This window comes from Selaginella moellendorffii, unplaced genomic scaffold (genome assembly GCF_000143415.4).
Source record: "Selaginella moellendorffii unplaced genomic scaffold, v1.0 SELMOscaffold_57, whole genome shotgun sequence".
NCBI classification, from domain to species: Eukaryota; Viridiplantae; Streptophyta; class Lycopodiopsida; order Selaginellales; family Selaginellaceae; genus Selaginella; species Selaginella moellendorffii.
Genome location: NW_003314318.1, coordinates 384,817 through 405,435, shown reverse-complemented (window position 1 = coordinate 405,435; position 20,619 = coordinate 384,817). Strand labels below are relative to the sequence as shown.

The following is a 20,619-nucleotide window of genomic DNA, read 5'->3' as shown; positions in this document are numbered from 1 at the left end:
AGTCACATGACAATATTTCATATGCCCACCTAAAACAAGAGAATTATAGTAGGTATGGAAAAACTATGGAATAAATATTGAAAGCACCATCAGCTGTAAATGATCACTAGGAACTATCCCCACAAAATAAAAAAAGTTATCTTCAAGGTGATATTGAGAATGTAAATACTGGAATAGCAAGTCATCAGTAAGTGATGCAGAATTCTCAAACCTATCTCGAAGCATTCAAATCCATAGCTTAATTTTTTGAGCCTTGTGAACCTCATCAAGAAAAGATAAATCTTGCTCTGCATTTTGTGGACACTGAATATCAAGTACAACAACTGCCGATGGCATAGAATATTTATTTAGAAAATCTATAAATACTAAAATAACAGGCTCATTAGAAACATGAAACGAGAGTGAAGAAAAAGGAACTCAAGAAAGGGTATTAACATCAACCATAAAACTCCCCGGGCAATGAACAATATTAAAATTATATATTTAAAAATTCAAAGCCCATTTCAATAATGAAGTAATAGTAGCATGATCACCTTTTAGTAATATAACAATAGGATGGTGTTGACTAAGCACACTTGGGCTCTTTTGTATCAACACACCTTTAACTAAGACCAATATCAAAAACATCTACGTACAAAATGAAAGGTTAATATAATTAAGATATACCAAAACCGGAAGAGTTGTTAATAACTCTTTGAGATTCATAAACATCCACTCATAATCTACACACCAAATGAAAAATGACATTGATGATTGCAATGATGCTCATAACAGTGCAATGCAATCAGAAACATGATTCACAAAACAACTAAGATATTATATTTTATGTGCAATCAAGAAAGATGATTCACAAAACAACTGAAATATTATATCTTACCTAAAAAGCACTACAGATCATTCACAAATTTTTGTAGCTAATTTTTTTTTTCTAACATCTTTGTTCCAAAATAATCCTAATTTTATTATTATCCAATTCTCCAATTCTGCATTGCTTTATCTTGCGTAGCTTTGACCATTGCCAAAACGTGACCGATGGCCTTGGGAGATTTCTGGGACAGCACGCCTTCTAATTCTTTCGCAGAAAATACATGAAAGTCATATTGTGAAAGAGCTCCTTAGCAACAAGAACCAAAAAACTCTGTTGCTCAAAACTTCTGGACCAGTTGTTATATTTACATGCTCACGAGCTAATCTTAATCTCTGCTGCCATTGCTGGGCCTAAAGAGAGTGAAGTTGCGATATCATCATCTCTCTGCTCTTCAGTCCTCTGAAAAGTTAATTAACCCATGAGACGTCAGGAAATGCGAGCTCACTTACTTCATCAAACTTTGGTCTCTTGACAGCCGGTTCTTCAGATGGTGGCAGCTTCCTATTTAGTCAATCAATGGCACTTTTTCAGGGGCATGCTACTGAAAGCTTGAAGGATTTTTCGATACAAACCTGCTGATGAAATCGAGTTCTTGTTTCGGGAGCCTCTGCCTCTGCCTGTGTACGTCTCCCTCGCCTTCGGAGTCTGAATCAACTGGTTCCCCGTTCCACACTCCTGGCTTAGGCCTTGTTGGCCGTGCATCAGCGTCATCCTCCTCCTGAAAGCTACAAAGTGTTAATAACAGTTCCGGAATTTCAAGACACCCAGACCATTTCCTCGCCAGGCTCCATATCCGGTGGCCTTTCGTAGAACGGAACACTAGGAGCATGTTGGAGCTTTGAAATGTTCTCAAGCAGTTGTTGCCTGTAAGACATCATACAAAGTGAGCAAACAAAGTCTCTCCAGTTACAAAAGGGAAGTACCTGAGACTGTCCAAATACTCCGGAGAATTAGCATTCTCCTTGTTGCTGGCCGGCACGAGCAACGTATACTCCGGACCAAAGTACTCGTAGTAATCGTTGTAAGGCATCTGGTTCTCGAGCTCGACTCCAACAGCAACACCCGTCTGATAAGAAAAAAAGAATTAAGAAACCACCAAAACGAGAGGAAAGGAGTTCTTACCTCGTAGCACCAACACCTTGCAACGTTTCTTACCGTGTATCCTCCCCCTCCAACCAAGAGCAGAGGTACATTAAAAGAACGCACGAATCTCACGCACTCGGCGTGACCCTTTACCGAGAGGTTGAAGCAGCCGAGACGATCTCCCGAGAGAGAGTCGGCACCACACTGCAAGACAATCGCCCCCGGCTGGTAAACCTCCATGACTTTGCTTATCACCGGCTTGAACAGCCGCTGGTAGCTCTCGTCGTCGATCCCCTCGTTAAGCGGTACGTTGACGGAGTAATACTTCCCTTTCCCGTGGCCGACATCCCGGAGATCGCCAGTCCCCGGGAAGAAGTCGCCAAACTTGTGGAAAGATACCGTCATGACTCTGTCGGTGGTGTAGAAGGCCTCCTCGACACCGTCGCCGTGGTGAACATCGATGTCGATGTAGAGCACGCGCTGCGAAGCGGAAACGTTTAAGCTTTAGATCCAAAAGAAGCCAGAAAGACCAGTCACAGTGATAGAGCGCAACAAATAGAGACCATTAACAAACGAAGTTTAGAACAAGAGGGCAAAAGCACGATGAATCGCTACACAAAGAACGAATGACAAACAGTGTGGAGAAAAGACAAACCATTGACGAAGTCTACATTCGACAAGGAGGACAAGAAGTCCGAGGAAAGAAAGAACAAAAAGGAAACTTAAAGCTTTGCGTACCTGGTGTTGCTTGAGGAGCTCCAGGATCGCAAGAACAATGTCATTCACGTAGCAAAACCCGGACGCCTCACACTTTTTCGCGTGATGCAGTCCGCCGGACCAGTTGATGGCGATGTCGGATCGATTCGTGTTCAGGCGCACGGCCCCTCCGACCGACCCCCCGGTATACATCTGGCAGAAGCTATACAACCCATCGAACACCGGGCAGTCCTCGCCGACGTTGAATCGCTTCAAGACTTTGGCGAACTCCTGCTGCGTCTCGGGCGTGACTTGCTTGAGGAAATCGACGTAATCGTCGGCGTGGAACTTGCAGAGATCCTTGTCGCGCGCGCGGAATGGCTCCACGACCTCCATCTTGAGGTGGAGGCCGTAGTGCACCAAAAGGCTGTGCGTCATTCGCATCCGGTGAGGCTTCATCGGGTGGCCCTGCCCGTAGTAGTAATTGCCCACCTCTGGATCGTAAAAGTAGGAGACGCGCCGCTTGGATCCATCGCCCCCGACGCTGCCGGCCAGAGAATTGCCGCTCCCATCCATCTACACGCTAACCTTACTAAAACCCTAAACTCTGGAAACCACGCCTCCCTCTTAAACGAGAATATTCTTTATGTTAGAACCCTTGAACTTTACCTAAGTGAAACTTCCAGAATCGTTTTAACTACCCCAGTTTAAATTTGTTTTATTACATAAAAGTTAAGTCTTTTACAAAACAATTTCTTTCAGTTTTGTTGATACATGAAAGCAAAAAGATTCTAGGAGATTTTACTCTAAGATCAATGTGGGCAGACCTTTGCAAAAGCGTCGATGATGGTGGGATGGAGCTTTGGAGCGTTGAGGGAGAGGTAGCAGTTCAAGAGATTGACGAGCTCGCGGTCGCTTTTGATGTTCTTGGCCTTGATCATCTCGATCATCGAGTCCTGGAAATCCCGGAATGGATCTTCCGACTGCTTCACGATCGCAACATTGCCCAGAGGGGCCGGCGAATTCTTCTTCTCGTTTGCTGCCGCCGCTCGTAGCTTCATGGCGCTGGGGGACGACGGCATTCTTCGTTCTAGCACCGCGGACGAGCGCCTCATCGGCTTCTCGTGGCACCGGCTGGGGGAGATCCGGGGAGAGATCCTCGAGCTTCTTTTGCTGGAAGTAGTGCTCGATGCTGGCGAAGACATTGCTGATGATCTGGGGGTCTCTAGCAGCGGGACGCTCTCGATCGTATCCAGAAGATCGTCGCGATCGTGCCCGCAGGACAACCTCGAGATGCTCCTGGCGATGATCAAGCTCGTCTCTCTGGAAACTCGGCAGGTTTCTTTGCAAGCCATCAAGTTTGGCGTCGAAGTTGATGAGCTCTGCTGGGAAGAAGTCCTGGGCTTGTCGGAGTTTGGAGAAGAGAATCCATCGGCAGTGATGTAAGATGTGGAGGAGCTCTCGCCCGAGCTGCGTCCCGGGCACACGGCGGAGGGACTTATCGATTCCTTGCTCGTGTTGAGCGACGAATCAAACGGGCTCTCCTTCGTCTTCTTCGATCTGCCAAAGAGAAGAGCCTTGATAGTCGATGTCCACTTCTTTCCACTGATCTTTTTCTCGCTTAAATCCACCAGTGGATAACTCCACGGCTCGAGATTTTCCGCGAGAATTTCGTGGCTCAAGCTCGAGCTCTTCGTCTTCATCCCCAGCCTGTTCTTGCCGACGATACGCACAAGCGACCGCCAGAATCTCGACGGGGCCGGATCTTTCTCCGCGGGTTTCCCCGCAGCAAGATCGAAATCCTCCGACCCTGGCCTTGGAGAGGGAAAAAAATCGAAAGCAAGAACCTGGAATGCCCCGACCTCGCGAGAATCGGGCTTCTGAGCCACGGATTGGCCTCCCTCGCCGCCTGGAGGCGCGCTGATGCTTGCACGGGGCTTCTTGGACCGGGCAAAAGATTCCATTCGTCTGCCCTGCTGCTCGATCTAGGCGGCCAGCAGCGGCTACTTCTATCCTGCGATCGGGAGAATCAAGCGCAGCAAGAAAGATCCAAATGCAGGCCTTGGCGAGCGTTGAATCCCGCGCTGTAGGCGCCGGCGCCACTGCTCTGTTCTACCGCTCTAGCCCTAAAAGAGGTAAACGGCACAAAAGGCATATTCTTTACTCTTTTCGCATCTTTTGCTATGTCTAATGTTTGGAGTGATTTGCGAGCTCTCTTGGACTGGAAGAAGTCTGCGAAGAATAGTGGTTGTGAAGAACAAATACTTGAATTGTTTTTGGTGTTCTTACCAGATGAGAGACTCACAGCCATGCCGGATTTTTCAATGGAGTGACCACTGCTTTCACTTGCAAGTAGTTCTTGAGAACGTACTCGCCTTTCTCTCGTCCAAATCCGCTCATCTTGTAGCCACCGAAGGGGATGGCTGCATCGAAGGCGTAGTACGTGTTTACCCAAACTGTTCCCACTTTCAAAGCTCGGCTCAAGAAGTTTGCAGTGTCCAAGCTCTGCGTGAAAACTCCCGCGGCTAAACCATACGGAGTGTTGTTTGCTCTTTCAACAACTTCTTCCAGCGTCCTGAATGAGATCTCTATAGTTTAACACGAGCCCAATGTTCCGAAAGCTAGGAAGGAACTTACTTGAATTTCGATATGCACTGGACGGGGCCGAAGATCTCGTCTCTGGAAATCGCCATGCTGTCCTGCCATTCACGGAGAGAATCAAAGTCAGTGCGATGCTGTGATCTCGGAGATAAAGTTCATACTCCAACGTCCGCGAAGACTGTCGGTTGAATATAAAATCCTTTGTCTCCATGTCTTTCTCCTCCTGTGAGTAAAGTGGCTCCCTGTTCCTTCCCATAACCAATGTACTTCATGACTTTGTTGAATTGAGAAATATCAACCTGCATATACTCGGTCACGCATTCGTCATGCTTCGCAAGAGGAGGAAAAATAGATAGGTGTACCTGAGGGCCATGCTCTACACCGCTTTGAAAAGGATCTCCCAGAACACGATTTTCTGCTTTCTTCTTTGCCTTATCCACGAATTCGTCATAGACACTCTCGTGCACAAAAGTCCGGGATCCCGCACAGCAAGTTTGGCCCTGCTCGTCCTCGATTATGTCAGCTTGTGTTTTTTCTGGTAGTATGAAAGAAGAAAAAGAGAAAACTTACTTGGTTGAAGAACAAGGCGAGGTGTGACAGCTCCAAAGCTTTGTCGATATCAGCATCACCGCAAACGATAAATGGCGACTTTCCTCCAAGCTCTAGAGTTACTGGCTTTAAGTTGCTTCTGGCCGCGGCTTCCATGACCGACCTTCCTACTTCTGTCGAGCCTGTAAATGCGACCTTGATAGAAAAATCAAAAGAATGGAAACATCAGTCGGACTTGAAGCATCGCAAACACTAAAAAATTCGTTCACCTTGTCAATATCCATATGACTCGCAATCGCAGCTCCAGCAGTATGTCCAAATCCAGAAATAATATTCAAAACACCCGGTGGAACTCCAGCCTCGAGAGCGAGTGTCCCGGCCAAGATTGCTGAAAGCGGCGTAAGCTCGGCTGATTTTAAAACTATAGTGTTCCCACAAGCCAGTGCTGGAGCAACCTTTCACGTAAAAAAAGAAAAACGATGATCGCTAGACGAACTATAGAACGATCAAAGAAAAACGTTGCTTACCTTCCACGAGAACATAATCATAGGAAAATTCCATGGAACGATCTGACCCACGACTCCAACTGGTTCGTGTAATGTATGGACGTGGTGAGGGCTATCGGCTTGAAGAGTCATGCCATGAATCTTATCAGCCCATCCTAGAAAAAGGAACGATTGGAGATCTTCTCTGCCAAAATCTTCACTCACCTGCGTAGTATCGAAACCACCGGATCACATTCGGCATCTCGGCAAAGGTCGCTTGATCGATCGTCTTGCCGCTGTCGAGAACATCGAGCGCCACCAGCTCGTCGCTGTGCTGCTCCAAGAGATCGGCATAGCGGAAGAGGATCTTGGAGCGCTCCTGCGACCCCAAATGAGAGACAATCAATCCCTATTTTTTGAATTGCTACGTACGTAAGCGGTCATTCTTGGCCATGGCCCTTTCTCAAACGCATTGCGAGCCGCCTTGACGGCTCTGTTCACGTCTTCCTCGTCTCCCTCGGCTACTTGGGCGATGATTTCCTCCGAGCGTGGATCAATCGTTGGGAATGTTTTGCCTGGAAGACAGGAATTTAGAATGATCCAGGAAGAACTATGTCGCTACCCGAGGCCGAATCCACGAGTTTTCCATCGATGAGGAGCTGTGTGTGCTTGACTTCTACCGGTGGCTTGAGCAGTGGTGCCAATTCGGCTCCATAGCTCCTCCTCCATACAAGTGTACCTTTTGGATTGGAATCTATTATGATCTCAAAAGCAAGGAAGAAATCTTTGTCTGAATTGAACTCACAAGCTCGAGAAACCAACGGACTGATCCTTGATCTCAAAAACATTGTCATCTTGCCTTGGACTGCTCCAAATCTATCACGTTGTTATAGAATTCATCATCAGAAGAAACATAGGGCTTGGTCAAGATTGTTTTGCAGGTGAGATGTCAATGTAGCTAGAACTTTATCGTATAAGAGATTTTGTTCTACAATGTGTTCACATTAGACAGTCATTTATATAATACTAGAGATGGAGCATAGCCCAAGCAAAAAATTTGGCTTTCATAACTCAAATTATAAATTATTTAATGATTTTAAATTATTTATTTCTAAGTTTATTTTGGGTTTATACCAAAAATATCCAAGTTTAGATATAATTTTGTAAATGTTTAAAGAGTGGAATTTTAAATTAAATATTTTTCTTATAAAATAAAATTGATTAACTAATTTCCATGCTATTACACCTATCTCACTTTTTAATCTTTTAGTTGTAACTCTTTCGTGAAGTTTCTTCCTCAGACTTAAATCCCCAATCACGTAAAATTCATTTTTTCAAAAATTAAAAATAACATGAGTGATGATATGAAATCAAATGTTATATGTAGCAAAAAAAAATTAATTATATGCCCAAATCAAATTTTCTTTAATCTTATATGCAAAAATTAATCTAAAAAGATGATTATCTAAAAATCATTTTCAAATGATCTATAAATCTCTTAGCAAAGTTTGTGATTGCTATAACCTAATAATAAAATAATTTAATAATAATAATAATAATTCAATGTCTGGATGTTCTTTTATGATGGTAAATTCTTTAAGCATTAGTTGTTTATGGAGTTGTGATATTGTTTTCTTTTTTTACTTTACAAGATCCATGGAAGAGTGCTAATCGACTACAATCACTGATTTAACATTGTCTCATGGCTGTGAATGAGTTTATTGAAAGCTCTCAAGGATAGCAGCATGATTAAAATCGGCCTTGCTGACTGGGGAAAGCTCTCCTCTCAGTCAATGTCTCTTCGATGTCATGAATCTTTTTTCTATGCTGTTACAGATTCTGGTAGGAACAAATGAGTCGAACAAGCTATACAAGGTGGTGCTATCATAATTAAAATCAGGTACTTGTATTCATTCTTCCAGAGGGAAAGAGGCTGGAACGTTGAACTTAAAAACTCTTTGCCCTTAGTAGCCAAGTTTTAGGGCGCCTATGGAGGAGGTGGGAGTTCCTTAAAGCAGTCATGGAATTCTCAAGGACAGGCATGAAGCTTGACTGGATGGAGGTGGAAGATGGGCTTTATGGTGATTGTATGATAGAGTAATAATAATAATGTATGTAAATAGCACTCGAAACAGTTGCAAAGAGTGGCTTCCTACCTTCAAGAAGAACAAAGACCCAGGGATGCAACGAGTAAGCAACACATTCTCATCCAGGGCCTTGTGAGATCAGCAAACTTGACTGAGTCCTAAGATCGTGATCCATGCAGGCGTGCTCCAACCTCCACACGGCACTGAGAGTCAGCGAGCTGATTGGAGGCGGGGACAAAACTTATGTTCTACGAGCTGATTCTCACATGAAAAATCATTTGAGTCTGCTGGCTAATTCTTCCTTTTACACTTAATTCTCTAAATTTTAGGGTTTTGTGCCATGAGAAAGAGCGTGGAGCTGGACGATAGCTCGCTGGTGGAAATCTTCTCCAAGGTGGGCGATGCGCGGCAGATCGCCCAGTTCTCGCTGGTATGCAAGCGATGGCGAGAGCTGCGTTGGGCAGTCACCCGCCTCCACTTCGATTTCACCGCGAGGGACAAGACGGCGTTGAGGAAGAAAGAAGACGCCATCACCAGCGTGCTCCAGCGCACCAAGAAGATAGCTCCTGGCTGCCTCAAGGAGCTCAAGGTCTCGCTCTCCTGCCTCAACCCATCCGAAGCTACAGGCCACTGGCTCTTGTGGCCCGACTCTCTTACGGTTCTAGACCTCGAGGTGTGGGGCTGTCTTGAATTGGGACCGGCCGTGTGGAGCTTGTTCTCGTGCTTCCGCAAGCTCGAGAGCTTCCGGATGGCTGGAGACTTCTACAGTTCTAAAAGCCTCTTCGATCAGTCGCCATTTTCAAGCCTGCGAAGCTGCCAGTTTTGCAGATCTGCAAGTGTGTCTCCCCAGATCCTGGAGGCGCTCCTCGCGGCATGCCCGACGCTGGAGTATCTCAGCGTCACGGGCTTTGTGGACACCTCGAAAGATCTCACGCTCAAGAGCGCCAGCCTCGAGAGTTTCCAGTTCTCGGGTGATTTCGAGGGCGACGAGGTTGCAGCGAGAACGAGAAAGTTTAGGATTGGTCTTGACGCTCCGAAGCTTGGTGTCTTGAAAGTTGGCGGCTTGGCGGACGGAATGTCTGTTGGGATCTCACACCCCGAAAGCTTGCGTGAGCTCGAGCTCTCGTGCTATGGATCGTGCGTGGTCGATAGCAAGCAGTTCTACAATCTTAAGAGGCTGAAGATCGCTGGGAACTGGGAGCATGCTAGCGTCTTCCACGTCTTGAATCTCACGCCCATGATCACCGAGCTATTCTTTGAGAACACGGAGACCACCAATGGGATTGCCATTCCAATTGGCGAGATTTTGAGCCCGCTTGTCAGCCTGGAAAGCATCCATTTCGATGGCTTTTCTCTTAAGGTGCATAGATTTAAAGTTTTACTCGTTCTTACCACTCAAGCGCTGATCCTTTCGTCTCATTGCAGTGGTTTCAGGGTGATGTAGATCACTTCAAGTTTGAGACGCTCACCGTGCACGTCTGGGTGAATGGCTTGGAACAGGCCCCGGATCTTGATGTTCTCGGTGACTTGCTTCGCGTTCACCAGATTCGAATGCTCGTGGTGCATTACATCCACGAGGACATGATCAGTCCGGTGTCGCGCTCCATGAACAAACGCTACGTCTCGTGGCGTCTTCTCTTCGACCTCATGCTGTCCTTCCCTTCTCGCATCTCGTTAAAGAAGGAGTGAAAGCGTTGTGCACTAGTTGGAGACGATTACCCTGCTTCTTTCGTCCCATGCAAGGTGCCCCTGAAGTGGCTGCGAGGATGGTTAAGTCATCAGCCATCGAAGGAAAGTATCCTCGGGCTTCATCAGAGTGGAACACTATGCCAAGGAGCACCAGAATGTAGAGATTTGTATGAGTTTTACAAATAGGGTATAGATGAATATATAAAGGCAGTGGTTTATCGCCCGTCACTCTGACCAGTATAGGAAAAGTTTTGTGGATCGAGTTGGAACTCAGGCGTAAATTCCTTTAAGTTTTAGCCTTGTGACCATACTCCCCTCGGAACCCAAAGACTTTGATTTCTCATGAGGTGCTAGTGGTGTCATCTAAATAATATTTGCCAATCCCTAGTTTATGGTTGAGACTAGGATGGTATCTGATCGTCTTCAAGCCCCCAACTTTTGTTCTTGATTAATGAAAACATCCTTGGCAAATGCTTTTGCAGTAGTTCGTCTTCCATGTTTTGGCAAGGTGATCAATGACAAGATCCATTGGCAATGGCACCCCCTTGATGCTCTTCTTCGTTCAGCTTAGGGGGGAGACATGATTCGAAGGAGATGACCATGTTCAGCAAGGCAGATCCCATGGCCTTCTACATGCAGAACACAAATATGGTTGGCAACTGCTGCCACTGCCTGGCAGTTGGTGTACTATTACAAGGAGTGCTAGGTGTTTTGGTGTGCCTGAGTAAGGAGCATGGGATATCTTGTTGACAAAGCACTGGCGCAGAATTTGGAGGCAAGTTAAGCCTACTGGTCTGCAAGAACACGACCTGCCGTACGTTTGGCAGCGTCGTCAGGAGAAGCCACACCTTGTTGGATGTAAGTTCATCACGCTTTCCACAGCAACAGCCTTACGGAAACAAAAACAAGTCAGATTTGAAACCAGGACCTGAGTTGCCAGCCTTCCAACTCGATCCACAAAGCTTTTCCTATGCTGGTCAGAGTGACGGGCGATAAACCACTGCCTTTGAATATTCATCTATAGGCCATTCTGCTCAAGCAGTAAACAATCCCATCCTCCAGACAACGAGATTGGCCTCTATCACGCCAAGCGATTCCGTCAGCCCCCTCTGGATACACTCGAGCAAGTATGGCTTCAAGGGGCACTCCCGAGACTGTAACCAAGCCACCCTTGTCATCACGCCAAAGAAATCACCTAAACTACAGTCCCTGTCCTCATGTTTGCCTCCCGCATACACCCAGCCGCTTGTAAAGCAGCGCTGGCCATTGTTCTCACACAGCCTCGTCGCACACAAATCCGGCCGCCGCAAAACGCAGCAAGGAAAAGGAGCTGTCGGAATTTTACAGCCCATGGAAGCACTATTTGCTTCAATTGGGTTTGCTATGGTAAATCAAGCTCCATCCTGGATAATAATATTAGCGTTCGCTCGCCAGAGAGTCCAGAATGGCCAGGTTGAGAGCAAGTGGATGCAAGTCATTGCTGAACAATGAAATACCATCCTTTGGAGAAGAAAGATTAAAAACTTTTCGGGGAGTTGTGACTTCTAGGTACTGGTGGCTTGAGAAAATTTGGCTCCGTAGCCGATGGACTCGGTATGGATTATTTATTGATTCCTATACTTTTATAATTTTCAAGTGATACAAAAACATAAATTTTATTTTTCTGAGTTTTTTAATATCTCTATTCCAAACCTTTAAACGAGGTTCGTTAGCTTAAACTGTTGTCCCCTAGGGTACATGAAAATGCCGCTGCCGAAAGCTCTGTTTCGGCTTTGCAGTCTACCAATATGAGAAATGAGAATAGCTCTTCTTCAAAAGGTCAGTCGATCTGTTGCTCTTTTTTTCTCAATGCTTGTTTTCGTTTCTTGGGTGTAGGCCAAATTTGTCATCGGAAAATCACAGTGGTCTAGTACACTCGCGTTCCAGCATCAAACCAAGGTAGCCCATCTTCTCGCTGCGTTGAAAGAATGCAGCATCTCGAGAGACTTGCAAGAGGGGAAGAGGCTTCACGCCGAGGCAGGGTCCCGTGGGAACGAAACCAACGTTTTCGTGGCCAACAGCCTGATCAACATGTACTCCAAGTGTGGAGACATGGCAGAAGCTCGCAAGGTCTTCGATGCCATGGCGTGTCCTACGCTTGTCTCCTGGAACACTGTGATGCTGGGATACGCAGAGAACGGGCAGGAAGATCTGGCTCTCGAGTTTCTGGACAGGATAGAGGCTGAAGGAGGCGGCTGTGTAGCGGACGATGCAAGCTACGTCGCTGCTTTCAAGGCTTGCTCGGGCTTGGCGGCTCGAGAAGAAGGCGAGGAGCTCGATGGGAAGCTCGTCAAAGTTTCGGCTCTAGAGAAGACAATGGATCTCCACGCTCGAGCCGTGAGAAGTGGACGGGGTTTGCAAGCTATGGCTTCAAGGAACGTCTTGGTTGATACGTATTGCAAGTGTGGGAGCATGTTGGATGCTCGCAAAGCGCTGGACAGGATGAGATATCACAGCGTTGTCTCGTGGACTGCCTTGATGATGGGATACTCGGAGAACCACGAGGAAGAACTCGCCTTGAGCTTGTTCTTTCTTATGGAAGAACAAGGACTGGAGCCGAACTCTCTGATGGTTCTGGCCGCGTTGAAGGCTTGCTCAAGCTCCGCCACTAGTGAAGAAGGCGTTGAACTTGGCGGCAATCCTTTCGTCAAGATGGTGGCGCTGGAGAAAGCAATGGCTCTTCACCGTGAAGCCGAGAAGAAGAAGTGTCACGACGAGCTCTTCGTAGCAACAAGGCTGCTTCAAACGTATGCGAAGTCCGGAAGCCTTGTGGACGCGCGGAGAGTCTTCGACAGGATGCCTTGGCACAACACGGTGTCGCAGAATTCTCTCATCCTTGGCTGCGCGGAGAATGGTGAAGAGGAGCTGGCGCTGGATTTGTTCTTCCGGTTCGAGCTCGAAGGCTGTGACTCGAATGCCAAAACTCTCGTGGCTGCGCTCAAGGCATGCAACGCTCTCGCAACGAAAGAAGAAGCCAAGCTCGTCGATGGGAAGCTCCTGAAGATAAAGTCGCTGGCCAAGACAATGGCTGTGGAGTCTCGGGCTCGCTGCAAGGATATCTTCGTGTGGAACACGCTGGTTGATACGTACGCGAAATGTGGGAGCATGGTGGACGCTCACAGGGTGTTTGAGAAGATGGCGTGCCACAGCGTTGTGTCGTGGACAGCGCTCGTTCTTGGCTATGCTGAGAGTGGAGACGGGGACTTTGCCTTGAAGCTGTTTGAGAGCATGGAGCCTGGTGTCGCGAATGTCCTCACTTACGTTGCCGCGTTGAAAGCTTGCATCACTTTCACTGGCAGCAATGAAGTTCTCGGGAAGGATGAAAAAACTCGAGGTGATCCAGGAAGAACTCAAGTTCTCGGTGATCCAGGAAAAACACAAGTTCTCAGGAAGGATGCAAGCGCTCAAGCACATCCAGGGAAAACTAAAGTTCTCGGGAGTGATGGAAGTACTCAAGGTGATCCAGGAAGAACTCAAGTTTTCGGGAAGGATGGAGTCACTCAGAGTGATCAACCAGGGAAAACTCGACGACATCCAAGGAATCCAGACAGACTCTCCCAAGAACACCAGCAGGAACAGCAGCTCCGCAAAGTCGAGTCGATTCACTCTCGAGCTATGGAGGCGGGTTTGGACTCAAACATGTTAGTGGCGAGCAGCCTGGTGGATCTTTACGCGCGGTGTGGCTGCACGGGAAAGGCTCGCAGCGTTCTCGAGGGAATGAGCTGTCGCGACACAGTTGCATGGAACACGCTCATCCTTGGCTACGTCGAGAATGGCGAAGCGCGAGAAGCTCTCGAGTGCTTCTCGAGGATGCGATCGCTGGACCGGAATTGCAAGCCGAATGCACAGACGTTCGTGGCTACTCTCAAGGCTTGCACGAAGCTGGCAGCGATGGAAAGAGAGATCCATGAAGAAGAGAAAGAGAAAGATCATTCGTCCAAGGCGATGGCGATGGCGATGGCGGTGGCGCGCAGCACTGGGAATGCTTTGAAGATTGGAGCTGATCTTCACTCTCAAGCTGCAAAGCTCGGGCTTGATCTCGACGTGAGCGTTGCGAACTCGCTGGTGGAGATGTACGCGAGGTGTGGAAGCATGCCCGATGCTCGTGGGGTCTTCGACAAGACCACCATCGCCAGGAGCTCCTCGCAGAGTTCTTCGTCAACTTTGGTGCCACTTATTGTAGGATACGCCGAGAACGGCGACGCCGAGCTAGCTCTGGAGATCTTCTTCGACTTCCACCGCCGCTCCATCGACCAGCGCCGCGATTCCTCCGCGATCTTGGTGGCGGCGCTCAAGGCCAGCAGCGTTCTCGCCAGCCTCCCGGCTTGCAAGGCGATCCACGCCCAGATCGCTCGAGCTGGGCTGCTAGACCAGCGAGAGATCATCGTCACCAATTGCCTAGTCGACGCCTATGGCAAATGTGGCAGAGCTCTCGACGCAAAGCTCCTCTTCGATTCCATCGCGCTGCTCGACACCGTCACCTGGAACTCCCTCCTCGCGGCGCACGGCAAGCTGGGCGGTAGCACGGATGCCGTGCTGCACCTCTTCCGCACAATGTCGTACGAGAGGTACCGCGCGGACGGCATCACCTTCGTGGCGGTGCTGGCGGCGTGCAGCCATGGTGGGCTGGTAGACACGGGCAGGGAATATCTCCAAAGGATGCTGCCCGTGTACGGCGTGCAGCCCCGGGCGGAGCACTACGCCTGTACGGTGGACATGCTGGGGCGGGCCAATCAGCTCGCGGCGGCGGTCCAGGTGGCGCGGGATTTCGGGAGGGGCAGCGCTATGATATGGCGGGCAGTTCTGGGCGCGTGCTGGAAGTGGGGGAATGTGGAGCTGGGGGAGGTGGCATTTGGGGCTCTGGTCGAGCTGGACGGCAGGGATGCGTCGGCGTTCGCGCTCATGGCTAATATCTACGGCTGCGCAGGGTTGTGGGACAAAGTGCGAGAGGTCGCGGGCTCGAATCCTGGTGGTGGATGTCCTTGCTAAGTTGGGAGTTCGAATACTGGGAGTGTCAGCTCTGGCCTGGAAGCTGACCAGGTTCACGTGGCCTGGATATAGTTTAATCTCACACGTTGGTCGCGCGAGGTAAAGTCCACCGTTGGATATTTTATTTGTGGTTCTATGTTAGCGTATTTGCTCGTGATTTTTTTTGCGTAGGGCTTGTAGCGATCGAAGGATGGGGACGATCGAAGGAGGAGGATGCTGCGCTGTTGGTCCCGGCTATGGAACTCCATTGGACGCTACAAAGGGGCCGCGAGAATCTTTGCTCTATGTCACGGCGGTTTACACAGGTATGGTGTGAGAATTCAAGCTTGCAAGCAAGAATCTCTTGTTTTTGCCCTTGTTTCGCGAAGGAACTGGGCGATCTTTGCCGGATTACCTGGCTACGGTGGATGTGGATCCAAAATCGCCAACATTTTCAAAAGTAGTGCATCGCCTCCCAGTTCCGCATGTCGATGACGAGCTCCACCACTCTGGATGGAATTCTTGCAGCTCCTGCCATGGAGAGAAGGATGCTGAGCGTCGCTACCTTGTTCTTCCATCGTTAGTGTGAGTATATCACAGCTCCTAAGTTTTGTTCGTGAGCTAAGTCCTTTGGTCTTTCAGTTCTTCTCGAATTTACATTGTGGACACTCTGAAAGATCCGAAAGCTCCAGTGCTTCACAAAGTGATCGAGGCGGAGGATATATACGAAAAAACTGGGCTCGCGTTTCCTCACACCGCGCATTGCCTTGCTTCCGGCGAGATTATGATCTCGTGCCTTGGAGACAAAGAAGGACGAGCACAAGGAGCTGGATTCTTGCTCTTGGATGGAGAATTCAACATCAAAGGAAGGTAAGTTCTCGTGAGTTCTCGTGAGTTCTTGTCGTTCACGCCATTTTTTGTCACTTTTGAGCTTTGGATCTTATGACTTAGATGGGAAAAACAAGGACACAGTCCCTCTTTTGGCTACGACTTTTGGTATCAACCTCGTCACAAAACGATGATCAGTAGTTCCTGGGGGGCGCCCTCTGCGTTTACCAAAGGTTTCGATTTGGGAGATCTTTCCAAGGGTCTGTACGGGAGAGAACTCTTTGTGTACGACTGGCCGGGCGGAACTTTGAAGCAAACCATCGATCTCGGTGACACTGGATTGATCCCACTCGAGGTAGCGGTTTTTTTCTTTTTTTCTCTTTTTTCCTGGAGTTTTGTTGGTGTAGATTCGGTTTTTACACAATCCAGAAAAGGATACTGGCTACGTAGCCTGTGCTCTGAGCAGTACTTTGGTCCGGTTCTTCAAGAAAGATGATAGCACTTGGGATCATGAAGTAAGCTTGAATAGATCCTGGAGTTCTAACTCTCTCTTTCGTGTTTAATCTTAAGGTGGTGGTGACTGTTTCGCCGCTAAAGGTGAAGAACTGGATCTTACCCGAGATGCCTGGCTTGATCACGGACCTTCTCATCTCCCTGGATGATCGTTTCCTCTACTTTGTGAATTGGCTTCACGGCGATTTGAGGCAGTACAACATCGATGATCCATCCAAGCCTGTGCTAACCGGGCAGCTCTGGCTGGGAGGCTTGGTTTCCAAAGGCAGCAAAGTGTTGGTCGAGAGCTCTACCGGAGAAGACTGGCAATCCAGCGTTCCTCCAGTCCAGGTAAGCGAAATTCTTTCTATCCAATCGAGGATTCCAGAGAGAACTTTGTTTCCAGGGGAAGAAACTGAGAGGAGGCCCCCAGATGCTGCAGCTCAGCCTCGACGGCAAGCGTCTCTACGTGACAAACTCGCTGTTCAGCTCCTGGGACAATCAGTTCTATCCAGGCCTCGCGAGCGAAGGCTCTCACATTCTCCAGGTGGATTGCGACACCCAGAAAGGAGGCCTAGCTCTCAATCACGATTTCTTCGTCGATTTCGGCGAGGAACCAAACGGGCCTGCGCTGGCGCACGAGATGCGCTACCCTGGCGGCGATTGCACCTCCGATATCTGGGTCTAAAAATTTGCTCTTCAAATTTTAGGGTTCTTCCACCGGGCCCCAATTCACGACGCGTGGCAAACGCCAAGTGTCACAGACGTGGCTATTTGTGACACGTGGTGACACGTCATTGGCACTCGTGTCGAAACCTGACAAGGAAATAATTTTCTAGGGCTTTTTAGACGGATAAGTGTGCTTGGGGATGGATGAGGATGCTGACCGCGGCGCACAGCGGCCGTGTGTGCCTACGATCGATTTCTTGTCCTCTTGCGTGGCGTTGCGTTGTCTACATACGAGATCGACGGGATCATTTCTCTCCACCGCTTATATAATCTCTCCTTAGTCTCTCTGCATCTGGTCTAGATTTTTCTCCATGCCTAGAGCATAGATCGCTCGATCTTCTTCGCGTTTCTCTTCTTCTCGATCCTCTTCTTTCCATTCTTGGCGTTTTCGTTTCTAGATCGTGGCCATGCCAGGGATTCTTTGGCATTCCGATCGTAATGAGCGAAATTTCGAGAGCGATTGCTATAGCAGCGGCAGCGAGCACGAAGCGATGGCCAGCTCCCTCTTCTTGGAGGAGATGGTGAACGATTTCATGGAGGAGGAGTGCCGCTTGAGCGGTTGCTGTAACGGCGATCCCTCTCCAGTTAATGCTAGTGCCAAATCGCAAGATCTCGCCGACGAGCTGCGAGATTTCCTTCTGCATCAGGTAAGCAAGCACAGATCGATTGATCGCAGTTGCGCTCCTCTCATATCGGAAATTCTTCTTCTCCTTCCAGAGATCTTCTTGCAGTGGCGATCTCCAGAAACTCGCCGCCGACGTCGAGCGATCCAAGGATCGTGCCGGGAAGATCGTGACGCCCGAGGCGGAGAATCCGGAGCAGCAGCGCTTGCGATGCACCGCCGCGAACCTCCGATCGATGGGATACAATGCTGCCGTTTGCAAATCGCGCTGGAGCCAATCGAAAGGAATCTCCAAAGGTCGGTTACAAACTATTTCTATCCTTTCGCGTTCTCACAGCGTGATTCTCTCCTCTCTTCCAGGAGCGTACGCCTACATTGACGTCCTCCTCGACGCCGGCTCCAAGCGAGTGATCATCGACACAGATTTTAGCTCCCAGTTCGTGATCGCACGCCCCAGCGACGAATACCAAGCGATCCTCGCCGAGATCCCGCCAGTGTTCGTGGGCTCCGAGGACGAGCTCCACAAATTCCTCCACCTCATCTCCCTCGCAATGAAACGCTCGCTCAAGGCGCAAAGTCTCACGCTCCCTCCCTGGCGGAGACCCGACTACCTCACCGCGAAGTGGTTCTCGCCATACCGGAGAACAACCAATCCTCTTCCAACGCCAACTCCAACTCCAGCTCCCTCGAGACAACAATCCGACTGGAAGAACAGCTTCTCCAGTGACGAGATCGATCGATCGAAAAGGCCCGCGAGCTCCGATCCGAGATCCAAGAAATCGCCCGGCCTTGCGACGCTGCTGGCCGAGGCCGGGATGATCCGCCAGGAAACTCACCAGCTCGTGACAGTCGCGACTTAAGATAGAAACTTCGAAAGCACACATATAGAAGAAAACAAGTGTGTTCTTGGTGGTTTTTTTGGTAGAAGCAAAACCATATAGTAAGAGGAGAGAATTATCTCTCTTTTTTTCTCTCTCCTCAGTGTTTCTCTTATCGCCGTTTCGATCGATCCATAAGCTTACGCACCTTTCAACGCTGTCCAGGAGATAAAATCCCTTTTCTGGAAATCCGATCAGAGCCTTGACAGCTTGCGAGCACTACCGATCGAATACGAGCCTGCGAGCCTTATCCGCCGAAGAAAAGAAAATAAATCGTCGTAGCCAGAAGAGATATCGAGAAACGCCAGCGACAGGATCACTTAAAGTTCTTGTTTTTCTTCACGAGTTGTGGAGGAGGAGCTTGTGCTGCTGCTGCTGCGGAGTCCCGAAAGTCAGTAGCTGGCTCCCCTTCTCGATTAGCGTCTGCAAAGTTGCTGGAACTTCCGCGCCAAACGAGGACTTGGCCGCTGCCCCGGGAGGACTGGGAGGCCAGTAGCGGAGAACCAATCGGCCAAGGATATGATTAATCGGAAGTGGACCCCTGAAAGGATAAGAAGCTTTAGGTAGAGCTGGGAGCAAAAGCTTGAAAGGATTCCTCACCAAATGTGTGAGTCGTCACTCCTGTTGCGGTTATCACCCAGTACGAAGACTGATCCCTGTGGAACAGGCTGCGGGCAAGCAAACAAAAACGTGGGACGAGTGAATTGAGAGAGCGACCAAGAGGACGTGACAGGCGAACTCACGATTGGCTCCAGGTCATAGCTCAGAGGTTCCGCGATGAAATCCTCGTCTTTGGCACCACCGTTGATAACAAGCTTGCCATCACGAGCCTGCAAAACGGGAACTTGGTTATCAGTTGCGGAGGGTAGGAAAGACAAAGCAAAACTTGAGCCGACCTCAACAACGTCACCCTCCACCGCAACGACACGCTTGATGAACACCTCGCTGGAACTGTAGCCTCGCTCCTACACAAAAAGAACCACGTAAGAAAACAAAGTTCCATCGTTGTCTATCCTATTCCCCAAATCTCTGTAAAGCTTTGATTGGATGAAAGGAAAAGGAGGAGTGTTACTCACTTGCATGGCTTCCGGAGGCTTGAAAATCACAATGTCGTTCACGTTTGGCTTCTTGAAGTAGTAAGAAACCTACACGATGCATAAAAAACGAGAGAAAAAAGGTCAGCGAAGGACACGAAGAAGGCGAAAACTTTGGAACTCTCTTACCTTTTCTGCGAAGATGCAATCGCCAATCTCCAGCGTTGGGAACATAGAGGCGGACGGGATGAATCGGGGCTCGGCCACCAGCCATTTAAACATGACTGACACCGTTGCCGCCGCGAAGATATCCTTGCCATCTTCGCTCGCGAATTTCATCCATTGCCGCATCCATGCCAGGGACCGTCGCCCATCCGCATGTTTTGCGAGATTATCAGCAGTACCTCCATCCCAGGGAAATTTCCTCGCGGAAGAAGAGGATTTCTTCTTGTCATCGCTGGAAGACCGCAGCAATTCGTTGCAAGGCAGCCATTTCATCGTCTGCAAGAATCCGGGAAGGACATACTTGTTGACGACGGATCTGGCCTGGAATGCGCTGACGCTGCAAGAAGCCCGGGGCTTAGGAAGAAACTCGCGGCGCGCAAGAAATTCCGGAGAATCCCCCCTCCAGCACGTATCCGGCTCGAAGCCGTCCGAAAGAAATCCCGCCGCTCTTCCTCCCGACCGCTCCAGACTCAGCGCGATCACCGCCTTGGCCAGGACGGAGATCGGCGAGACGGAGCGGGAGATAGAGCAGGAGATCGCCTTGGTCGCCATACATCCAACCTTCCATACAAATTTCCACACACACTCCACTAATCCGCGCCCCTGGCGCACCAAATCCGGCAAGAACGCGAGAAAGAGAGCTAGGGATTCCTCCTGCTGCCGACGATCAGACGATCTTCCTCCGCTGCCGAAAGAAGGGCGAGGCAATCGCTGCCTCCTCCCACTCGCGAGCTCCGCGAATCTAA

At 49.1% G+C, this 20,619-nt stretch overlaps 7 protein-coding genes across 7 annotated transcripts; 3 read left to right on the top strand and 4 right to left on the bottom strand.

Moving 5' to 3' along the window:
- Positions 1-1,120: 1,120 nt before the first annotated feature.
- On the bottom strand, positions 1,121-3,251 carry LOC9654473 (histone deacetylase 19). Its single transcript, XM_002983166.2, has 7 exons — positions 2,690-3,251; positions 1,991-2,431; positions 1,792-1,934; positions 1,639-1,732; positions 1,441-1,586; positions 1,318-1,369; positions 1,121-1,267 (listed from the first exon to the last, which is right to left on the bottom strand). Exons 1-7 carry the CDS (start codon positions 3,221-3,223, stop codon positions 1,181-1,183), a joined length of 1,497 nt encoding a protein of 498 aa, XP_002983212.2. The 5' UTR covers positions 3,224-3,251; the 3' UTR covers positions 1,121-1,180.
- Positions 3,252-3,338: 87 nt separating this feature from the next.
- LOC9654472 (putative protein TPRXL) lies at positions 3,339-4,709 on the bottom strand. The gene has a single exon (XM_024688341.1). The coding sequence runs from the start codon at positions 4,609-4,611 to the stop codon at positions 3,460-3,462; it is 1,152 nt and encodes a 383-aa protein (XP_024544109.1). The 5' UTR covers positions 4,612-4,709; the 3' UTR covers positions 3,339-3,459.
- A 79-nt stretch (positions 4,710-4,788) lies between these two features.
- LOC9654749 (aldehyde dehydrogenase family 2 member B7, mitochondrial) lies at positions 4,789-7,199 on the bottom strand. The gene is made up of 12 exons (XM_024688340.1): positions 7,088-7,199; positions 6,905-7,021; positions 6,715-6,857; positions 6,508-6,661; positions 6,325-6,458; positions 6,067-6,252; positions 5,819-5,992; positions 5,611-5,748; positions 5,410-5,547; positions 5,285-5,346; positions 4,937-5,222; positions 4,789-4,879 (listed from the first exon to the last, which is right to left on the bottom strand). The coding sequence occupies exons 1-11, from the start codon at positions 7,134-7,136 to the stop codon at positions 4,949-4,951; spliced, it is 1,569 nt and encodes a 522-aa protein (XP_024544108.1). The 5' UTR covers positions 7,137-7,199; the 3' UTR covers positions 4,789-4,879; positions 4,937-4,948.
- Positions 7,200-8,709: 1,510 nt separating this feature from the next.
- Positions 8,710-10,088, top strand: LOC9654748. Its single transcript, XM_024688240.1, has 2 exons — positions 8,710-9,729; positions 9,795-10,088. Exons 1-2 carry the CDS (start codon positions 8,710-8,712, stop codon positions 10,056-10,058), a joined length of 1,284 nt encoding a protein of 427 aa, XP_024544008.1. The 3' UTR covers positions 10,059-10,088.
- A 4,809-nt stretch (positions 10,089-14,897) lies between these two features.
- LOC9654747 (selenium-binding protein 3) lies at positions 14,898-17,228 on the top strand. The gene is made up of 8 exons (XM_002983291.2): positions 14,898-15,185; positions 15,258-15,391; positions 15,455-15,650; positions 15,708-15,935; positions 16,017-16,248; positions 16,301-16,408; positions 16,464-16,736; positions 16,792-17,228. Exons 1-8 carry the CDS (start codon positions 14,926-14,928, stop codon positions 17,071-17,073), a joined length of 1,713 nt encoding a protein of 570 aa, XP_002983337.2. The 5' UTR covers positions 14,898-14,925; the 3' UTR covers positions 17,074-17,228.
- A 19-nt stretch (positions 17,229-17,247) lies between these two features.
- Positions 17,248-18,711, top strand: LOC9654471. Its single transcript, XM_002983290.2, has 3 exons — positions 17,248-17,761; positions 17,832-18,033; positions 18,097-18,711. Exons 1-3 carry the CDS (start codon positions 17,522-17,524, stop codon positions 18,594-18,596), a joined length of 942 nt encoding a protein of 313 aa, XP_002983336.2. The 5' UTR covers positions 17,248-17,521; the 3' UTR covers positions 18,597-18,711.
- Positions 18,624-20,619, bottom strand: LOC9654470 (thylakoidal processing peptidase 1, chloroplastic). Its single transcript, XM_002983163.2, has 6 exons — positions 19,838-20,619; positions 19,691-19,759; positions 19,511-19,579; positions 19,358-19,444; positions 19,215-19,282; positions 18,624-19,155 (listed from the first exon to the last, which is right to left on the bottom strand). The coding sequence occupies exons 1-6, from the start codon at positions 20,423-20,425 to the stop codon at positions 18,954-18,956; spliced, it is 1,083 nt and encodes a 360-aa protein (XP_002983209.2). The 5' UTR covers positions 20,426-20,619; the 3' UTR covers positions 18,624-18,953.